This window comes from Balaenoptera borealis (genome assembly GCF_965194805.1).
Source record: "Balaenoptera borealis genome assembly, chromosome: 7".
Lineage (NCBI taxonomy): Eukaryota > Metazoa > Chordata > Mammalia > Artiodactyla > Balaenopteridae > Balaenoptera > Balaenoptera borealis.
Window position 1 is genome coordinate 107,599,525 of NC_138864.1, and position 19,460 is coordinate 107,618,984.

The window sequence follows — 19,460 nt, forward strand, 5'->3', positions numbered from 1 at the left end:
GCACATACTGGATGACCGTATCCCACCACAGGAGGCATTTAAACTCTAAGAAATTACCATAACAATAGCAAAACTTACACTGAGAAGAGTCTGGTAGAAAATGTCAAGTTTTGGGGACTGCCAACTCTAGACTTCTTACTTAAGGGATTCTGGTGCCTTATTTTCATATTTGCTCCTTCTCCTTAAGGGCATTTTTCTTCAGACTGCTTAGAAAGTGAAGCAGCTTTCAGTGGAAATGCTCATGTCCATGATCTATAAATTCTTTGGTTGGCTAGGACCCCTAAGGATCATCTGACGCCCTTTGCCTATCTAGATAAAACTTTCTTTCCAGTTGAGCAAAGTTAACTTTTCTAAAAATAATCTGTTTCTCTAAAATCTTTAGTCCTTTTTAAGGGTCTGATTTTTAGAGCCCCCCAGGTTTTAAATAAAACCTGATTTGGGGATATCTAATAAGGTTACATTCTTCAATCAAGTGTTAACGAGGAAGTCTCGTTCACCTTTCCTCATTATCCAGGCCATGGCTATCATCAATGGCTCCCTTTATGTCTTTGGAGGGACAACTGGCTATATTTACAGCACAGACCTGCACAAATTAGATCTCAATACCAGAGAGTGGACACAACTGAAACCAAACAACCTATCCTGTGATCTACCAGAAGAGAGGTGAGATTCTAGGATTAAAGCATATTTATTCTTTCTTGCTAAGATTTTACTTTTTTTCAGAATATTGGGAGTATGGTTTGAAGAAGACCCTTTGACCTGGTTAAAATAGCTAACTGGCTATTAGATCCCAGTTCAGCATTAAAGAAGGGTCTTCTGGTGAGGGAATGGTATCTCCCTCTGAATTAAAGAATTTTTTTCCTGTTATTTCCTCTTGTACTTCAGTTTTCCTGCATTAGGAAAATAGTGAAACCAATGATAACAATTGTAACTAAATTTCATATTACAGGCAAAATAATTACATTCTAGTTAACTTTTTGATTTCCCTTCTTAACTTGCATATTAGGATTCTTTGGCTCATTTGCTCACAACTGTATCCCCAGTAAGAACACAGTGCCTTGCCCCATAGTGGTACTCAGTGAGTGTTGGTTGGATGGATGGAAGAAAGGAAGGGAAGGTCATTTATTTTAAGTGCTCTGTTAAACACTCAAACATCATGTGATTCTCTTTAGTTGCCTTCTAGTAGCAGTCGTAGATCTTTCACTTTTTTTTTTTCCTAGTAGCAGTTGCCTCTTCTTAGAATTAAACTCACTGGAAAACTTAAAGAGGTTTTTTTGCCCTCTAGTTTAAAAGCAAAGACAGTAAGTAATTTTTTATTCACTGTTTAGACTATTATGTCTTTGTTGCCTTTAAGAAAATGACATATGGGTGCCAAGGAAGACTTATTTCTATTGTAGTATCTTAGTGGGCTGATTATTGCAGAACTACCATGAGAGGACTTGGGAGATGGCTTGGTATGGGGAGCAATTTTGATGTAATTTATTTTATCAGCACCAGGGCCTCCAGGGAAAGGAGGAAATAGATTAAGTTTTCAAAGCATTTTCACATGGTTGCCTTCTTTGAATCATTTTATGGACATATTATAACTTGTTTCAGCTTTTAGCTAGACTGCTTGGATAAAAGTTCTGGTAGGTGTTTCACATTATATTCACAGTTTTATGTAGCATAATTTTTCTGGTATTTTTCTATCTGTTAAATAAGTGTCTTAATTTGAAAGCCCATAGTCTAAACTTTCTAATTAAATGTAGGCAGATCACTTTTTAAAACTGTAATAATTTCCCCCCTTATACAAAGTTATCACAAAAAGATTATAGAAAATCTAGAAAATACCAATAAGCAAAATAAAGAAAATAAAAAGCAAAATCTAAACTCAGGGATAACCAGGGTTGACATTTTGCATGTATCCTTATAGTCGTTTTCTTTGCATATTTGTATATCTATAAATTCTTAGTAGGATTATAGCCTATCTGCTCTTATATAACTGATTTGTTTTTTCAGTTAATGACATGAAAAGAAGTTCTCAGTATATTAACCATCCTCTGTTCCTACATTCTTATTGGTTGCATGCTAATCCATTTTTTATATGTTGTATAATTTATTTAACCAATTCACTATTATTAAACATTTGGGTTATTTCCAATAATTTATTATTATAAATAATGATGCAATAAAAAGTCTTGCAGTCAAATCTTAGGTAGATCATTTTTCCCATAATTATAAATGTATTTTATTGTCTATTTTCAGATACAGACATGAAATTGCACATGATGGGCAGAGAATTTACATCTTGGGAGGTGGTACTTCTTGGACAGCTTATTCCTTAAACAAGGTATATTAAAAAAGAGAGAGGAAGAAGGCTAGAGAGAGGCATGTGTTATACTAAGCATAATAAGTAACAATTCTGTTACTGTAGATATTGTAATTTTCAAGCAGTTTCTTCATCCACACCTATTTTGTGTTAGATGCTCTTTATAATATAAGGTTGAACTCTGTGCCCCTGATATGCTTTCCAGCTGACAGTTGCATAATCACACACTGAAAATACTTTATTAGAATTATCCCTTTATGCTAGATGAGAAGAGACATTAAAAGAAAGATACAGTAGCTTAAATGGAGCAACTAATTAGATTTGGAACCAGGATTCTCAGAATGTCACATCCCTCTCATTGTCAGTGCTGTGTATCTAAAAAGAACAGGCACGTTTAGGACTGCACATCACTAACTTTAGAAAGCTGAGTTCTGAAGGGCTTTTATTCATCTGTCTCTGTGGCATTTCTAAATCCATGTCCCGGGGGAAATCTATAGGCCTCAGAGCTCCTGATTTGGAACCTTAATGGTCTTTTTCAAGTTTTGTCAAAACTGCAGTTCGTGTTTTCTTACCAACACTTGCTTTTTTCTGTTATAAAAATGATACATGTTCATTGTAGAAAATGTGCAAGTTGCAGAATTCCACCTTTTTTCTTCACTCTTTTCTATGATTTAAAAATAATAAAATTATGTATGTGCTTAATTTTCAATTGCTTCATTTAATGTTTTTGCCTTATATTAGAATTAGGAAAGATCAGAGAATAGCAAAGGAAAAGAAGGCTTTTCAACCAAGAATATGTTTGTACAGGCTGTTTTGAAAAATCCAGTTTTCAGGCTAGCTAAAATTTTTTGTGTATCCTCTTTTTTTTTTTCTCTCCAAGATTCATGCATATAACCTTGAAACGAATGCATGGGAGGAAATTGCAACAAAACCCCATGAAAAAATAGGTAAATTTAAAATATTGATTCATTTATCTTTAATAAATGTATTTTATAGTTTTACTTGTTCTGAAAGAGAAAAAGTAATTTTATTGCATTATATGAGAAGAAAAATATCTGTTGAATTGGTATTAGAAATTACTTGTGGGACTTCCCTGGCGATCCAGTGGTTAAGACTCCAAGCTTCCACTGCAGGGGACACGGGTTCGATCCCTGGTCTGGGAACTAGGATCCCACATGCCGTGCGGCGTGACCAAAAAGAAAAGAAAAGAAATTACTTGTATTCCTTAGCCCAATTATTATTCTTCCTCAGCAACTGAGCAGAGACTTTTATTTTTTTTATTTCATTTTTTAAAAATTTATTTATTTATTTATTTATTTATCTTTGGCTGCATTGGGTCTTCGTTGCTGGGCGCAGGCTTTCTCTAGTTGCAGCGAGCTGGGGCTACTCTTCGTTGCGGTGTGCAGACTTCTCATTGCAGTGGCTTCTCTTGTTGCGGAGCACAGGCTCTAGGCACGTGGGCTCAGAAGTTGTGGCTCGCGGGTTCTAGAGCGCAGGCTCAGTAGTTGTGACGCACAGGCTTAGTTGCTCCTTGGCATGTGGGATCTTCCCAGACCAGGGCTTGAACCCGTGTCCCCTGCATTGGCAGGCGGATTCTTAACCACTGCACCGCCAGTGAAGCCCATGAGCATAGACTTTTAATGGGGATTGCTGAATTCTGTGGAAGAGGGGAAATCTGGGTAGGATAAAAGTAGGCACTTAAATGAAGATCTACCTGTCTCTTTGTGGGTAAAAGGGCTTGGGAAAGCCACTAGTAACCCCTGCCTACTGCCACCTCATTTTGTTTTCCTGACACCTTAACGTTATATCATTATGATGAAACTTACGATGGATTTATTCTAGTGTGAAATAAGGCAGGATTGGAAGGACTAGTCAATGTTTGCTTTAATGCGACAAAGGGATTGTTTTAAGCAAGTTATTCATAGTATGTCTTTTGCTGTGTCGGATCACCATTATTCCCAGTCTTTCTGTGAATAATGGAATTTCTGTATTTATGTGTTTGGCAGGTTTTCCTGCAGCCCGAAGATGTCACAGTTGTGTTCAGATAAAAAATGGTAAGGATTTCAAATAACAGGCTGGTTCCATTTTTGTAATTGTACATACTGAGATTATTTTATTTCTTAATGATAACTCTTTAAAAGAGGCATAACTTTGGGGAGAGTCTATTTCTTTTAGTTTATACTTAAAGGGAAATCCATAAAGTTCTGCATCTCTCAGCAGTTTTCATAAAGTAAACTAATGTGTTGTTTGGGTTCCCTCAGTTATCACAGAACTCAAAAATAAGTGATAAATAAGCTTCTACTCTACCACCTAATCGTTCGGCACCCCACCTCAACAGATGTCTCTGGTTTTGGTGGGTAACACTAATAATCCTGACATACAGTAGAGACCTTGGTAGACATTGTATTAAAATTGTAATAGCTCCTTCAGAGTGTAATTTCATAAAGTTTATTCTCTTCTCTATCTGATGCCAGATAGAACTCTTAGCTCATTCTTTGGCCGTATTACAACGCAAGCATTGTATGGCTTCAGAAAGCAGCTGCAGCTACTTTATCTGAGTGTAATAAATGACTCCTCTTTGGAAAACCGTCCTGTCTTTTAATTTACAGCTTATTTTATAGTTGGATATACCACCTTAAATTTTTGGAGGGGAGGAAGGTGTGTGTAAATGAGTTTGATAGCCTGTATCCTTTCAGCAGCTTAGTTCAGATTTTACTAGGATTATGCTGCCATCTCTAGTACAGAGGCGCTTTTTATTTTGCTTCTGCTCTTTGGACAAGATTTATAGATAGTGGCGTTGTTCAGCTTTGCCTCTCTAAGAACGGAGCCATACTTTTTTTAAATCCTAGCCAGAAAAGTTTCCAGTGTGTTTTATAGTTTAATTGTATTGACTTAAACTTGATCTAGATCTGAGTTAAGACATGTATTCGTTTGGTTCTTTGAGTCCAGGCACCATACAAATGGAATTCAGCTATAGTTGTGGGCATTTAGCTTGAAGGTTCACATAGCCTTTGTTACATGTTGTCTACTTAGTTATAACTAACTGATTTTATAAAAACAAAAAGAACAACAAGAACAATAATAAAAAAACCTTTGATTTTGGGAAGGTTTTGTTCCTGACGTAAATAACTGGTACAGATCAAATGGGACTTCAAACTGTCCTCTTTGGGCTGAAGAAAGCTTGGAAAAACCTCTTTTGTGCCCCCAAACTGAACATTGCAGGTTAATTGTCTAAGTAGAGAATGTTTGTCTCTATGGGCAGAAAAATGTCTATCCTTTTCAGGATGTTATTTAAAAGAAGAGTTTGCAACCTGGTGGCCTGCAGATGTGTTCTGTTTGGCTCATGTGTGTATTACAGTTTTTGAATTAGTGGCCAATACTTAAAAATCAAAATGTTTCACTTTTCAAAAAACCTGGATTTCCAGCGTCTTTTAAAAAATTGGAAGATCTGGCAATTGCTGACCCTAAGTCCTACATGGCATTGATGAGCTGGAGCTGCATCGCCATCTTCCTCATTAGAGCATGTGCACTCCTGTTTGTTCCCTGGACCTATTTGTTTATTTTCCCTGAACCTTCTTGCTCATTCACTTCCTATGCCTGGCACTGTAGGTATTTGAATTTGAGAACCTAGACATGAAGCTTCCTCAGAAGCTTGCATCCTTAGCCCTAGCAAAGATCCCAACATAGTGTCCGAACTCTAGTGAGGGACAGGACAGCAGCATGAGCGGCCCGCCAGCTGGAGTCCTTTATGGTATGGGGACGGAACTGCTCCCGTGTCATCTAGCCGTGAGAGCTACTACAGGACATGCTGTCACTGTGACCCTTTTCCTTTGTGTGATTTTGGCTTTCTCTTTTCCTGATAGATGTGTTTATTTGCGGGGGCTATAATGGAGAAGTGATCCTGGGAGATATCTGGAAGCTGAATCTGCAGACTTTTCAATGGGTAAAGCTCCCAGCTACCATGCCAGAGCCAGTTTATTTTCACTGTGCAGCTGTTACACCAGTAAGCTTTCATTTTCATATCTTTTTTATGTAGTTGCAGATGATAAGGAGATATTTTTAGAGATATAGCAAGAAAAAAAAATTCTGATATTAACAAAGCTTGGATTAAGAATGTGTTTTTAAAAACTTTTCTTCCAGAGCTAGCTCTTCCTCTGAGAAAAGGGGAGAAAAACCATCACATACAAGCTTAAAAGAGCAACATAAATGTAAAAGAAATGCTACATGTGGCATTCAGGCCCTGACAGTGATATCAAAGGTGTTTCCTGGGAGGGCAGAATAGTTTTACCCCCAAGATGTCATGTTATTGAAGATTCTACTAGATTCTTGAATGCAAAGACCTTTATTTTCACCTTGTACCCTAGTACTGGGCACAGTGGATACCTAATATAGTCTTAGTTTACCGTTGTTGGAGTTGTTGTTGAAGTAAAACCAGCCTCCTGCTTTTCCCTTAGTAACTCGTTCAGTATCTAAGCCTTTCTTGATCTCTGCACTGTGTTGGGATCAGTGAGAAACTTTTCTGTTTCCTGTCGTCTAATTCAGCCTACTATGAACTTTTTGGCTGAATCTTCAGCGTAAGTACCTGTTTCTCTCCCATGTGAATTTATCCTCTTTTGACTGCCATTTGTTCATAGGCTGGTTGCATGTACATTCATGGAGGAGTGGTGAACATCCACGAAAATAAACGGACTGGGTCGTTGTTTAAGATCTGGCTGGTGGTTCCTAGCCTGCTGGAACTGGCGTGGGAGAAGCTGCTTGCGGCCTTCCCCAACCTAGCAAACCTCTCCCGGACACAGCTTCTGCACCTTGGACTCACACAGGGACTCATCGAGCGCTTGAAATGAGGATTTCTGGACTGTTCATTGATACTGGAAATGTTAATTTAAAGAGACTCCTTTATTTATGGGCAGTGTAGAATGTGCTACAGAGAGGATTGGTTACCCTGATCAAGGCCTTATTCAGAAAATACATCAGATGCCTTTCTGTAAATTGTTTTAAGTTTATGGAATCTCACTTTCCCTCGTGCTTTTTTCTTTGCTTCTCTCCCTTCTGCCCCAGTACACACACACATACTCACATACTCCCTCTTCCTTGATGGAGTTGAGGGAAAGTCTGAAAGTACCTTAATAATGTTATGAATCAAGATAAGATAAAATTTTAAAGGAACTCTAAACATATGACCCTGTCAGGCAGTGCTCTATAAATTAAAGCAACATCATCAATAGAAACAAAAATTAAATTAAAAAAATTAAATCCAGCAACAACAACAAGAAGTTTTGGGGATAGAACAAGAAGGCTAACCTTGAAACTCTTGCAGATTATAGGGAAAGCTAGATGTTTAACTTCCTGTTTTCAAAGGTACATCTAATTGAGCAGCTGGATCTAATGGCAGCGGTGGTTGATGTCTTGCTGCCTAGGTGCCCAAACCGATCCTTTGACTTTAGAGAAAAGTTCAGCAGCTCAGCAGTTCTTGATTAGTGATTTCTTTTCTCATCCTTATGGTGCCAGCAGTGGTTAGAGTTGACTTGTCTAAAGACTTTATTGTGTGTTATAGTTGTGCTGTTTGTTGTTGCTCTTAGAAATTATGGCACCAAGAACATTTTAAATCAAGAAATTTATGGTGGTCAAAGTTCTTCGTTCTGGGCAGTTTTGAAATTCTCCTATGCTTATTAATGGTTTCAAGTATCTTTTTGACTTCATTGTGGGGGATTGCAGACCCTAAGTGTGTGGCATAAATGCTGTGGGACATAAATGTAAGTTCATGAGAGGCCGGAGTAGAGCAGGGCAGGGAGGGCTTCTGCTCTGGGCTGTGAGCTTTGACTGTCATATTGGCCATTTCCTTTCAGAACTGTTTCTTTTTTTTTTTTTTTCTTTATTGGAGTATAATTGCTTTACAATGGTGTGTTAGTTTCTGCTTTATAACAAAGTGAATCCGTTATACATATACATATGTTCCCATATCTCTTCCAGAACTGTTTCTTTTCTCACTCTGGGCCATGCACCTACTGTATTCTCAGGCAATGGGTTTTATCTCTAGAAAGCCAGTTGGCCCTTGATTTTTCTCTTAGCTTTTTGCCTCATTTTCTGTCTGCTTTAATGTGCATGGTGCTGTGAGTAATTGCCTAGTAACTGGATAAAAGGTCTTGGGGAAAAGCCACAGGTCATTCTTCCTGAAGGACTAAGTATCATTTTTAAAACTAGCATGAGGAAGGAATGAAACTGAGGATCATTCACTTTTTGGTGTGAAATTTTAGTTCTGGTTTGTTTTGTGTTGTATTTTAATTCTAAAAAAGAAATGACCTAAATTTTTACTTGCTTTGCCGTCAGGCTGCTAGAGTGGTCACTGAGACATGAGCAGTTGGAAGTCCTTCGGTGTATGAAAGGTGCTAAAGGTGTGCAAGAGGGCACAGTGCTGATCATTCTGTTGTACGTCATAACAGGAGACTCAGAGGGGAGACTAGGGACATGTTTTTGCTTTAAGTGCCTCTTTTTCGCTTAGCTTTTAAAATTATTCTTCTTCCTTCGTCCCAGAAGGGAATCTCTTAGGCTCATGTGTGGATTTAAAATCACCTTTGACTTATGGCTAAAAAGTTACCATCTAGTGTTCAGTTCTGGGGAAGAGAAAAATGTGGCCTCTAGACTTGGACTCCTAACCTCCAGGCCTTATTATAACCTCCCATCCATGTGGGGTTGAGTTCATAGAGCCTGTGTTCTGCAAGGTCTCGTAACAACCTTTCATCTGTGAGTTTGGGTCCTTTTGGGGGAGTGAGGGGGTAGGAGGGAGGCAGGGAAAGGAGCAACTACTCCAGAGGCCCCACCCCCCTCTTGCCATGACCAGTCTGGCCTTTAACTTCTTACCACCCACTGCTAGGCTTGTTCCAGTGAGGAGCTCTCTCCAGAGCAGGTCAGTCTGAGCAGCTCCATTAGTTCAAAACAAAGCTTTGCTGCATGACTCCAATCTAGTCTCTGGATGTTTGGGCGGAAACTATCCATAATTAAACAAGTCACACTACCCAGGGTGGCAAAAGGATCTTTGTCCTGGATTTTTTTTTTTTTTTAACATCTTTATTGGAGTATAATTGCTTTACAATGGTGTGTTTCTGCTTTATAACAAAGTGAATCAGCTATACATATACATATATCCCTATATCTCCTCCCTATTGTGTCTTCCTCCCTCTCACCCTCCCTATCCCACCCCTCTAGGTGGTCACAAAGCACCGAGCTGATCTCCCTGTGCTATGTGGCTGCTTCCCACTAGCTAACTATTTTACGTTTGGTAGTGCATAATATGTCCATGCCACTCTCACTTTGTCACAGCTTCCCCTTCCCCCTCCCCATATCCTCAAGTCCATTCTCTAGTAGGTCTGTGTCTTTATTCCCATCTTACCCCTAGGTTCTTCATGACCTTTTTTTTTTTTTCTTAGATTCCATATATATGTGTTAGCATACGGTATTTGTTTTTCTCTTTCTGACTTACTTCACTCTGTATGACAGACTCTAGGTCCATCCACCTCACTACAAATAACTCAATTTCGTTTCTTTTTATGGCTGAGTAATATTCCATTGTATATATGTGCCACATCTTCTTTATCCATTCATCTGTTGATGGACACTTAGGTTGCTTCCGTGTCCCAGCAATCCCACTACTGGGCATATACCCTGAGAAAACCATAATTCAAAAAGAGTCATGCACCAAAATGTTCATTGCAGCTCTATTTACAATGTCCTGGATTTATAGGGACCAAAGACTGAATGCTCAGCCTCTGGGCTTATCCTTCCATAGTCCTTGGGATATAAGCGGGTCTCTAGTTCTGTGACACCAGAGAGCTGAAAGAGCGACTGGTTCAATCCACACTTGCTAGCATCCTTTTTAAAACCTTCTGAAGGCGGTCTTCTTTGAGGTAGACTTTGGAGGCCTGACATCCAAGACCTTGTGTGTGACGTTTTCATAAAAGTACATATCTTTGGTCTAAAGTGTCTTCTTTTAATATAACACTAGTGAAAATGATGTAGTATGATCGGTTCTGAGTGCTATAGAACCACACATGTGCACGTGTTCTGAATGCCAAATGAGACTGTGTGTATGATGACTTAAATGTAGATGACTAGAATTTTATATAGGGAGTCACCAGGCATTTTAGTATATCCAAAACCAGCACTCTGAATTCCTGACACTGTTACTTGATTTAGGAAAGTTTATGCCTGCTGCTTCTCTGCCTCTTTTGAGGTACTCCCAGCTATCTTACTGCAGTCCTGTAAGTTTAAGTGCAATATATAGAAACACATATGGATATATACAGATTATATATAAGGTGTGACTATAAAGCAGGTAGACTTCTATTTTGTATCTGTCTTGGGGAAGCCAGCTCATTACTTTAGAGTCAAATTATACCAAAAATTTGAGATGTGATTGGCTGGCTTAGGCCAACTCTTGGTAAAGCTGGACTTTCAAGTCCAGTGTTTCCTTACTCCAACTCAGAGACTTGTTGTTTCTTGGGTTTGTTAGAATTGAGACTTTTCCCCAGTCATCTTTGTACTATCTCATGTTTGCATATCTTCTTACATTTCTTTGCCTAGGAACAAGGAAGTCTACCTGTAAGGAGTTTTCTAAATGGAGAATTAAAACCTAATATTTAATACTATGAGTTCTCCCATGTATATACTAATTTATCTGTGAAAGTGATACTTTATTAAATGAAGAAAATGATGCTTTCTTCATTTAACAAGGTATTTTCCATATTCTGGAAAATCTATAAACCAATATAGAATAGATTGAAATTTTAACTGTTCAGGGGCCAAACTGAAACCCTCTCTACTGGCAGATCTTCTTTTTTCAGGGCCCTGGTGACATGATGTAAAAATTTGCTCTAAGCTATTCATGTCCGTTACATAGCTAGATTTAAAAATATAATAATAAACATTAACATTTCTAAGCGAAAGGTATAGTAACAGTGATCTTTTCATTACCCAGAGTAAAGCACAGATAATTGAAATCCATAGATAATCAGTGTTTCAACTTTTCTATCAAACAATTGATTGATTTATAGTTCTTCCTTCTCCCTACCCTTTCCCACAAGCACCTCCTTTTCAATGGAGTGGGGCTAATGTGTAGTTAGAAATTGAAAAGCAGGAATCACAGAGGGGCTAGAAACCAGCAAACATATAAGCAGCCCAGTTAGCTGTAGGTGGTCAACCTGATGACAGCGGTTAATGGTGAGTTTAGATGTCACTCTTCACTCTTCTGCTTTGGCATAGTCTCCTGCCCTGAGTTCTAGGCTGTCTCTCCTATAACCACCAAAGAACTCTTAGCACATATTGGAAGAAAAAAGCTGTGTATGATGCAGAGGAAATCCCATCATTTGAATACATTTCTTTGGATCTTTGCAAATACTTGCTTTTCCACTATTCTTGAAGGAGCCTCAACCTTTCCTACAACCCATATAGCTTGGCTTGTAGGAGAGGTTGAATTATCCTCTAAGACTACGTTGGTCTTAATTCTGTAAAACCAGTTTGTTTTTATGTGGTCTTAAAGATGTTTAGAAGGTGGCATAGGTTACTGAATTGTCCACCTGCCAGCACTCTGATATAGCACAAAAAGTCAATTTCCTCATTCTTCATTGTTCTAGCATTGAGCTCCAGGATGGATGAGGGTTTATGGTCCTATGATCATAAGCTTCCAAAACTGGTCACCATTTGCTTAAATTGCTTAGGTTCCCCAAATGCCTCGGGGCTCTAGGAGCATTGGCAGGGCCTGAGGTAGGCTTGGTAGAGTTCTGTAACCTCTGTGTGCATCGCCACCAGATCATGCCCAGCAGTGGCGTTTCCCTTCTAAGGTCGTTAGATTTGGTGGAAAGCGACCTCTTCCCTCATCTGGTGTTACGGAAAGAAGTTTTGAGTTGTGCTTCAAAAGTGGTACTATCTTTTTAACATAATTTTCATGTTTTTATTTTTTTCACTTTTTAGAAGTTTTTAAAAGGCCCTGCTTAGTCACTGTACAGGGTGAGTCAGAGGCAGTTTCACCAAGCTGTAGTAATTGCTGTTTTACTAGTTGCACATTTAGAATACAAAGGAGGCATCAGAAACACACTTTCTCTAAAGCCACTTCCTTGTACACAGAGTCTGAGCAGGGACAGCGCCAGGCATCTCCCTGTAAAGGCACCTGCCAATGAGGATCTTTCTGGAAGAACTAGGCAAGAAAGGGAAGCCTCACTCACATGCCGTCTCTGAGGCGAGCCTGGGCTTGGCTCTTGGTACAGGGTATGCTTAGGCCACACACGATGCTTGCCTTACTTTAAAGCTGTTTGCCACAGTCCTGTTAAATAGTGTGGAAGTCCTTTTGCAGTCTGGTGTGCATGCCATATGATCAGGACAGCTTTTCCCACCTTACCTGATTTCCTACAAGCAGGTAGGAAATATAGTGAATTTACCCTAAAATGTCCAATCTGTATTTATGTATCTTGTCAGTGTTTTGCTGTTGGTTTTCTAAAACAATCTGATCAATAAATCTTATCCAGATCTATTTGGTTCAAGGCCACGTTGATTGTCTGACAGTAATTTGTGTATGTGAGCTCACCTATATGACCCAAGCATCAGTCCAGCCTACCTCCACCACTCCCTTTACCACCCCACAGGGTCCAGTTTTCTCTCTGTGTCGTCTAACTTTCACAGCCACCCACTGTGGGCGCCTTCTCTCTGCTCCCCCTCTGGAACTCCTGGACACACGTAGTCCACTCAATGCAACGCGGCTCCCTCCAGGACATCAGCAAGGGAGTAACTGTGGGGCAAGGCATACTCCCTTTTACTGCCCCCTCCCATATATTCCTCAAACCACCTCCACACAAGTTTATATGGCTGTATCAAGACTTCTGAAGGGTTGGAGGAGCTACAGGGAATTCAGAGGAAGAATGTGAACCTTTACATGCAGAGTCACGACTATCTGTATGATTCAAGGGAAAAGCCCCAGGAGGATCTGAGCCCTTCGCCAGGGTCCTTTGGGAATGAAACCACAGTTCCTAGTTCTGGAACTGGTTTTCCAGATGCTTCCTTCTCCAAGACCTCTGCTTTGTGTAGCTTCACTTCTAATGAGATCCCCTCTCCCAGTAGTACTTTTCTTCATGTCTCTTAAGTGCGAAGTAGGTGTGGGCACTCCCAAGTCTGGTCACTTTTAAGGTCTCCCATCCAGAATTGCACGTGCACCTTTTGTTTTCCAGTGTTTCCATTGACAAACTTTTGGATCAAATACACCTTCCCGGGATGAATAATCTTAGATACTATAAATCCACAAGGAGGAAAAGATACAATGTCTACCCCTTAATTAATTCATAAGCCTTCCCAGCCCACCTTACAGTTAACATTTTACAGTTATTATGCAGAGCAATTTTATTTCCTTTGGTTTATTTTTCCTGTCTCTTCTAAAGTATACTCCCCTCAGGCCTACCAGGAATAAGAAATGGACCTTACACCTTTTAAACCAGCCAGAGCTTCGAAATGAACTCATGTTAGTATCTGATTTGGTTCTTAGATGAGACCCATCTTAGCTTAGGAGGAGAGTTTTCAGTGGCTTAGTTGGTTTAGGTGGGTTTGTTCTGCCAGTTTCATGCATAAAATTCTAGTTTGTCAAAATGCTATCTCTAAACTACTGTTAACTGAATAGTACAACCACACTCTCTTGAGTTACTCTTCTGCAGTAATTGTTTGAGGGGAGAAGACATTGATAAAACTATCCAGTTCCCATATTACCTTCAGATGAAAGGCCCAGGTTCCAGACCAGCCCTAGACTATAGAATTTTCCGTGAGGATGGAAATGTTCTGTGTTTGCACTGTCCAATATGTAGTAGCCACTAGCTGCTGGCTCTTGAGCACTGCAAATGTGGTTCTTGTGACTGAGAAACTGAATTTTAAATTTGATTCAGGGCATCCCTGGTGGCGCAGTGGTTAAGAATCCGCCTGCCAATGCAGGGGACACGGGTTCGAGCCCTAGTTCGGGAAGATCCCACATGCTGCAGAGCAACTAAGCCCGTGCACCACAACTACTGAGCCTGCACTCTAGAGCCCACGAGCCACAACTACTGAGCCCACGTGCTGCAACTACTGAAGCCCACGCACCTAGAGCCCGTGCTCTGCAACAAGAGAAACCACTGCAGTGAGAAGCCCACGCACCGCAACAAAGAGTAGCCCCTGCTTGTCACAGCTAGAGAAAGCCCGCGCGCAGCAACAAAGACCCAATGCAGCCAAAAATAAAAACAAAACAAATTTTTAAAAAAACATTTTTTTTTTAATTTTTGATTTAAATTTATTTAAATGTAAATAGTTACACGTGGCTAGTGGCTACCTAGACAGTACAGTTCTAGAAAGAGACAACCTGGAGAGTTGGGAGACCAGGGCTTGGCTCTTGGCTCAGTCCATAATGGTTCTGTATGCAATTTGCTTTCCTTTGGGCCTTGGTTTGCTCATCTGTCAAATGAGGAGTTTGGCTAGATAATTTCCAAGGTCCCTTTCAGATCTAACATTCTGTGATTATGACCAAAGGCCTGGAGCATAATGGTGAACATCATACGTGAGCATCAGCACTAGGACTGGACTTGCATTAGCTCTTCACCTTGATCTTCATATTAAAATTGTTGATCCTACTTTGATAGGAGGTCTACTGCAAAAGCCAGGTAGTTCGTTAGTGAGTGCCACAGTAAAGGGTACCCACTTGCTCATTGCAGGCTCCGAGGAAGAGTGCTGAAAATGGAGTATGGAATAGAACAAGGCCAGCTGCCAGACTCACCTATGACCCACTGGTTTCCAAGCACGAGGCATGCTTGTGAAAAACAGATTCCCGGGCCCAAATCCCAAAGATTCTGTTCTTGTAGGTGAGTTATTTTAACATACTCTTCAGTTGATTATAATTTAGCTGGTTTGCAACATCTGGGAATCCTTGTCCTACAGCTGAGCTAACTGTCTGGTACTGGCTGAGATGACCAGGAGACCTCCCTACCTTACTTGTCACTATCACACTTCATTGCCCAACAGGGAACTAGAGCAAAGGCTAGAATAAGTGCTTCCCAAAACTTGCTCTGTTAGAACTCAGTGTGAAGATGGCAGACTGGCCACCCACGTTCCCCTCCTCTCCCCCTTGGAAAACCACTATTAATAATAGTAAAATGGCCTTAGTTTTCTTTTCCCTAAAATGGGGCTAATAACTATAACCTGTCTCTTGACATTATTGTGTGCCTTAAATGAGTAGATACATGTAAAGTGCTCAGAACGATGTTTGGCACATAGTAAGCATTATTAGGTTGCTCTCTGGAGTTGATGGAACAAGAAATAAAGGTGAAGTACTTTTACTTACTAAAATTATAAAAATAACCAATAAAGAAACTCAATATAAGAGGATGAGGCAGGAGAGATGGAGTGATGGAAGTGAGATAAATCCTCATCTTCCATACCAGGAAGGAAAAATACAGAATGTCTCAAATAACCAGGAAAGCACATTAATTAGAGATGTAAAGGTATCCAAAGAAAGACAAAAGAGCTAACAGTTGTAAGGTTGGGAGGTAAGAAGAGCTGCAGCAGGGGCTGCTGGTTTTTCAAGTGTGTTCTTGGTTTTCGTTTTTTTCCTTTTTTCCCCTTTATAAAGCAGAATTTCACAGCTCTTTCAATTTAGTTCTTCTTCAGGATACCGTAAATCTGGGTCCCTTCTGACCAAGTCTGGCTGTAAATGATTGGGTGATTCAAAGGATGGGGAGGTCTTACCCCATTTCACAGATTGCGAAGCCAAGACAAGCCAAGTCAGGTGATTTGCCACGAGAGCTAGCCTGACCCGCAAAGCCCAGAAAAGGGGCGCCCTGCGCCCTGCCTGCAATTCCGAGAGGTTTTCTGTAATAACTGTCACCCGCCGGGGGGCGCCTGGCTGCAGGCAGCAAGTCGTTACCGAAAAAACCCTTATCGAAGGGCGTCTGGAGAACCACATCCACCCATCCCAGCCTCCCGGGGGTGGGCTGTTCCGGGCTATGAAGCCCTGGGCTGGGGCAGGGAGGGCCGTGCTGTCAGGACTTAGGGGTACGCTGGGGTTACAGCTTCAGGGACGCCGGATCCCCGACGCGCCACCTCCACTCCTGCAGTGAGACCCCCGCCGCCCTGCCGCCCCGGCTTTTTCCCGGTTGGGCCGTGGACACACGGCGGGGCGGTCAAGAGTCGAGTTTCTTGCAAGATTGCCTGGTGCTGCAGTCAAGCGTCGCGAAGAGCCGTCCCGGTGGCTCCCCTGCCTCCCCCTAGCGGGGATGGAGCCGGCGGAGCTCCGCCCGGAGCGGGCAACCGCCACCCAGCCGGACCCGGAAAGAAGTTGTGGTGGTGGCGGGGGTCCGGCGCTCACTACCTCTGGGTCGGCTCCTAACTGAGCACCTACCTACTACGTGCCGAGCGCAGTGCCGGGTGCTGGGGATGCGGCAGAGAATATGGCCCTGCCTTCAGGGAGCTTCCATCTGGGGGTCGGGGTGGGGGGCTAATGTGAATACGAACTATTTTACGTTTTACACAGAAAAGTTAGATAAAGCCTTTTTAAGAACCCAGTGAATGTGCAGGAAGAGCTAGAAAGCGCCATGAGGAAGAATGTTATTGTAACGGACCAAACCCACCTCCTGGAGTCTTCTAGAAGGAAGGAGAAAGGGGAACCCGGAAGAAGAGGTGCTGGAGGCGAGAAAGGAGAGGCAGGCCAGGCAGCTCATGACGAGCTGGGCAGATAGTTCGTCTTTTATTTTAAGAGCAGTGGGAAGCTTTAAGGCAAGGAGAACACAAAAGGATGCTTCTGGCTGCCGCAGGGAGGGTGCAAGAGGAAGCAGGACTCTGTTAGGAGGATATGGCAGTGGTCCAGGCAGGGTGAGGATGCTTTGGGCCGGGGCAGCGGGCAGGGCTGGATTTCAGGTCTCATTCCTCCTCACCCCCAGCAGGGTGCCCTTGTGCAGTGAACAACTGCCCAGCTCTGGGCAGAGGCCCAGCAACCTGGGCCAGCACCGCAAAGACTTTGCTAACACCCAGCCCCGCAGGGAAGAGGAGGGGTAGGCCGGAGAGAGAAGCCCCGGACCCTGTCCGCCCCAGGGCCCAGAGCTTCCCAGTGCAGCCCACCACGCCTAGCGGAGCGGCTCTCAGGATTGGAAAGGGGCGGGGGCACCACTCTGAACCGGAATGATCTGGTTTAGAGCGGCTGGCTTTTCGTCCTCCCTCTCTTTCCGCGACAGGCTGGGTTTTGCCGCAGTCCCTGACCAAGGTAAACAGAGAGGAGGGAGGAGGGAAGAATGCTCTGTTTCCATGGCAACCCAGAGGGCAGTCGATATGGCGGTGTGTGAGTGTGGTTTCAGGAGGAAGAAAAGGCTCATTAGAAAAGCAACAGGGAGTAAGGCCGCTCCCCACGCACACGGTGTGGGGTTGTTCTGGAACATGATGTGGGCCTAGAGGAGGGGAGGGGAGGAGACAGGAGTCAGGCACTCGCGGTGGAGTGGCAGATGAGCCAGAGGGCTGGGGACACACCAAAGTGCTATTGTGACATCTATCGACCTGTCACTCATCCTCACACCCAGGAAGCAAAAAACAGAGATGCCAGAGCTCTCAGAGCCTCCCCAGACTCACACCTGGCTGTCCCTTTCCAGAAAATTTTTTCGTGGAGCAGCTCAGCGGAGGGGCAGTTACAGATTAGATCCAGAGCCCCAGGCCCAAAGACAGGGTTTGTCTGAAACAAACAACTGCGGGTGAGCTAGGGGACACCCCTGTCCCTTCTGTGCTCCCCTCAGGGGCCTTCTGGGCTCTTCCTGTACCTCCTTTAGACCCCTGGAAGGCTGACACCTCAATGTGGCATGATGACTATGGAAAAGTCATCCTTTTGCTGAAGTGGGGAGTGTGATGAAATAGACTAACTTCCACACAGGATTTTGGGTGTAGGGTCACAGAGGAGTGTCCCCCTCAGTCCTCCAGAGGACAAGGACTGTCTCTTTTTCACCGTGCCACTCTCCAGCTGCTGACTGGAGCCCTCTTTCGCACTGCGGTCTTCCCTCAGGAGCAACATGAGGGCATCATTGACCGCTTCTGGTTTCAAGGCTTCACGTTAGATTGATCAGAAACTCGTTCCACCAGAGGAATCGGCCCAGCAGCTCCTGGGAAGGGCCTTTCTCTCATTTATCTCACCTGTGTGCGCAGGGACGGGAGAAAATCTGGAACAGAGGGAGCTTGTAGGCGGTAAGCTTCCTGCCCCAGCGAAGCAGAAGGAACCTGCTCAGAGGAGAAGCGGCTGCAGTGACACTACAGGGGAAGCTGGAGGGAGGTGCCCTCTAACCTTAGTTTCCCCAGGCCATGTAGAGAATCCTGGCAGTGGGGCTTCAGAGCCCAGGAAATGCTCACCCACATGTTCTCCAGCCCACACCCTTCTCTTAGCCTGGGCCCTCAGGCTGTGGTCTGCCTGGGGGATAGACACCTTCAGGACAGAACTGGGGTACAAGGGAACGCCAGGGGAGCACAGAAACAAGGCACAGAGATGTTCTCTTCCCTTGCAGAGCACCCAGAAGTGTCAAGTTTACTCAGCTCTTTCCATGGCCCGTGGATTCCAAACTTCTTTGACCTCAACTCCCGCCACCCTCTTCCGGCCACAGCACCTCCTCGCTGTTCCTTGACCAGTCAGTCATGCGCCTGTGTCAGGGCCTTGGCACTGGCTGTTCCCTCTGCCTGGAAGGCTCTTCCTCCAGCATCCACAGGGCTCAATCTCTCACCTCCTTCTGTTCTTTATTCAAATGTCATCTTCTCCATGAGGCAGAGCCACGGATAGAGTGAGGTGAGTGAGGCAACTCAGCCTTCCCTGACCCCTCTATTTACAATTGTAGACTGCCACCCCCACTAGGAGTCCCTATCCTCTTCCCAAAGCATGGAACACCATCTCATTTAGTATTTATCCTATTTATTGTCCAACTTCTCTATTAGAATGGAAGTATCATGAGGGCAGGAATCATCTCTGCCATGTTCTTGTTCTGTTTTCCCCCAGATCCTAGAACAGAGCCTGACACACAGTAGGTTGCTCAATATACACTGCTGAACGGATGGATGGATGGATGGGTGGAGGCGTGGAGGGATAGATGGATGGATGGGCTGGTGGATGGATAAATGAGGCCACGGGTTCAATAGGTTT

The 19,460-nt window shown here is 42.8% G+C and overlaps 1 protein-coding gene across 6 annotated transcripts in view; it reads left to right on the plus strand.

The window, feature by feature from the left end:
* Nucleotides 1-18,963, plus strand: part of KLHDC10 (kelch domain containing 10) — a 72,264-nt gene extending 53,301 nt beyond the window's left edge. For 4 of the 6 annotated variants that reach the window (XM_082399221.1, XM_082399222.1, XM_082399223.1 and 1 more), the window contains 6 exons: nucleotides 515-663; nucleotides 2,245-2,329; nucleotides 3,189-3,255; nucleotides 4,315-4,362; nucleotides 6,172-6,311; nucleotides 6,943-12,827. In XM_082399221.1, coding sequence (XP_082255347.1) covers nucleotides 515-663; nucleotides 2,245-2,329; nucleotides 3,189-3,255; nucleotides 4,315-4,362; nucleotides 6,172-6,311; nucleotides 6,943-7,152 — 699 coding nt within the window. In that variant the 3' untranslated portion in view covers nucleotides 7,153-12,827. Of the gene's footprint in view, nucleotides 1-514; nucleotides 664-2,244; nucleotides 2,330-3,188; nucleotides 3,256-4,314; nucleotides 4,363-6,171; nucleotides 6,312-6,942; nucleotides 12,828-15,018; nucleotides 15,227-18,834 lie in introns of those variants that run through there. The other 2 variants (XM_082399225.1, XM_082399224.1) reach the window with 2 other exon arrangements.
* Nucleotides 18,964-19,460: the final 497 nt, after the last annotated feature.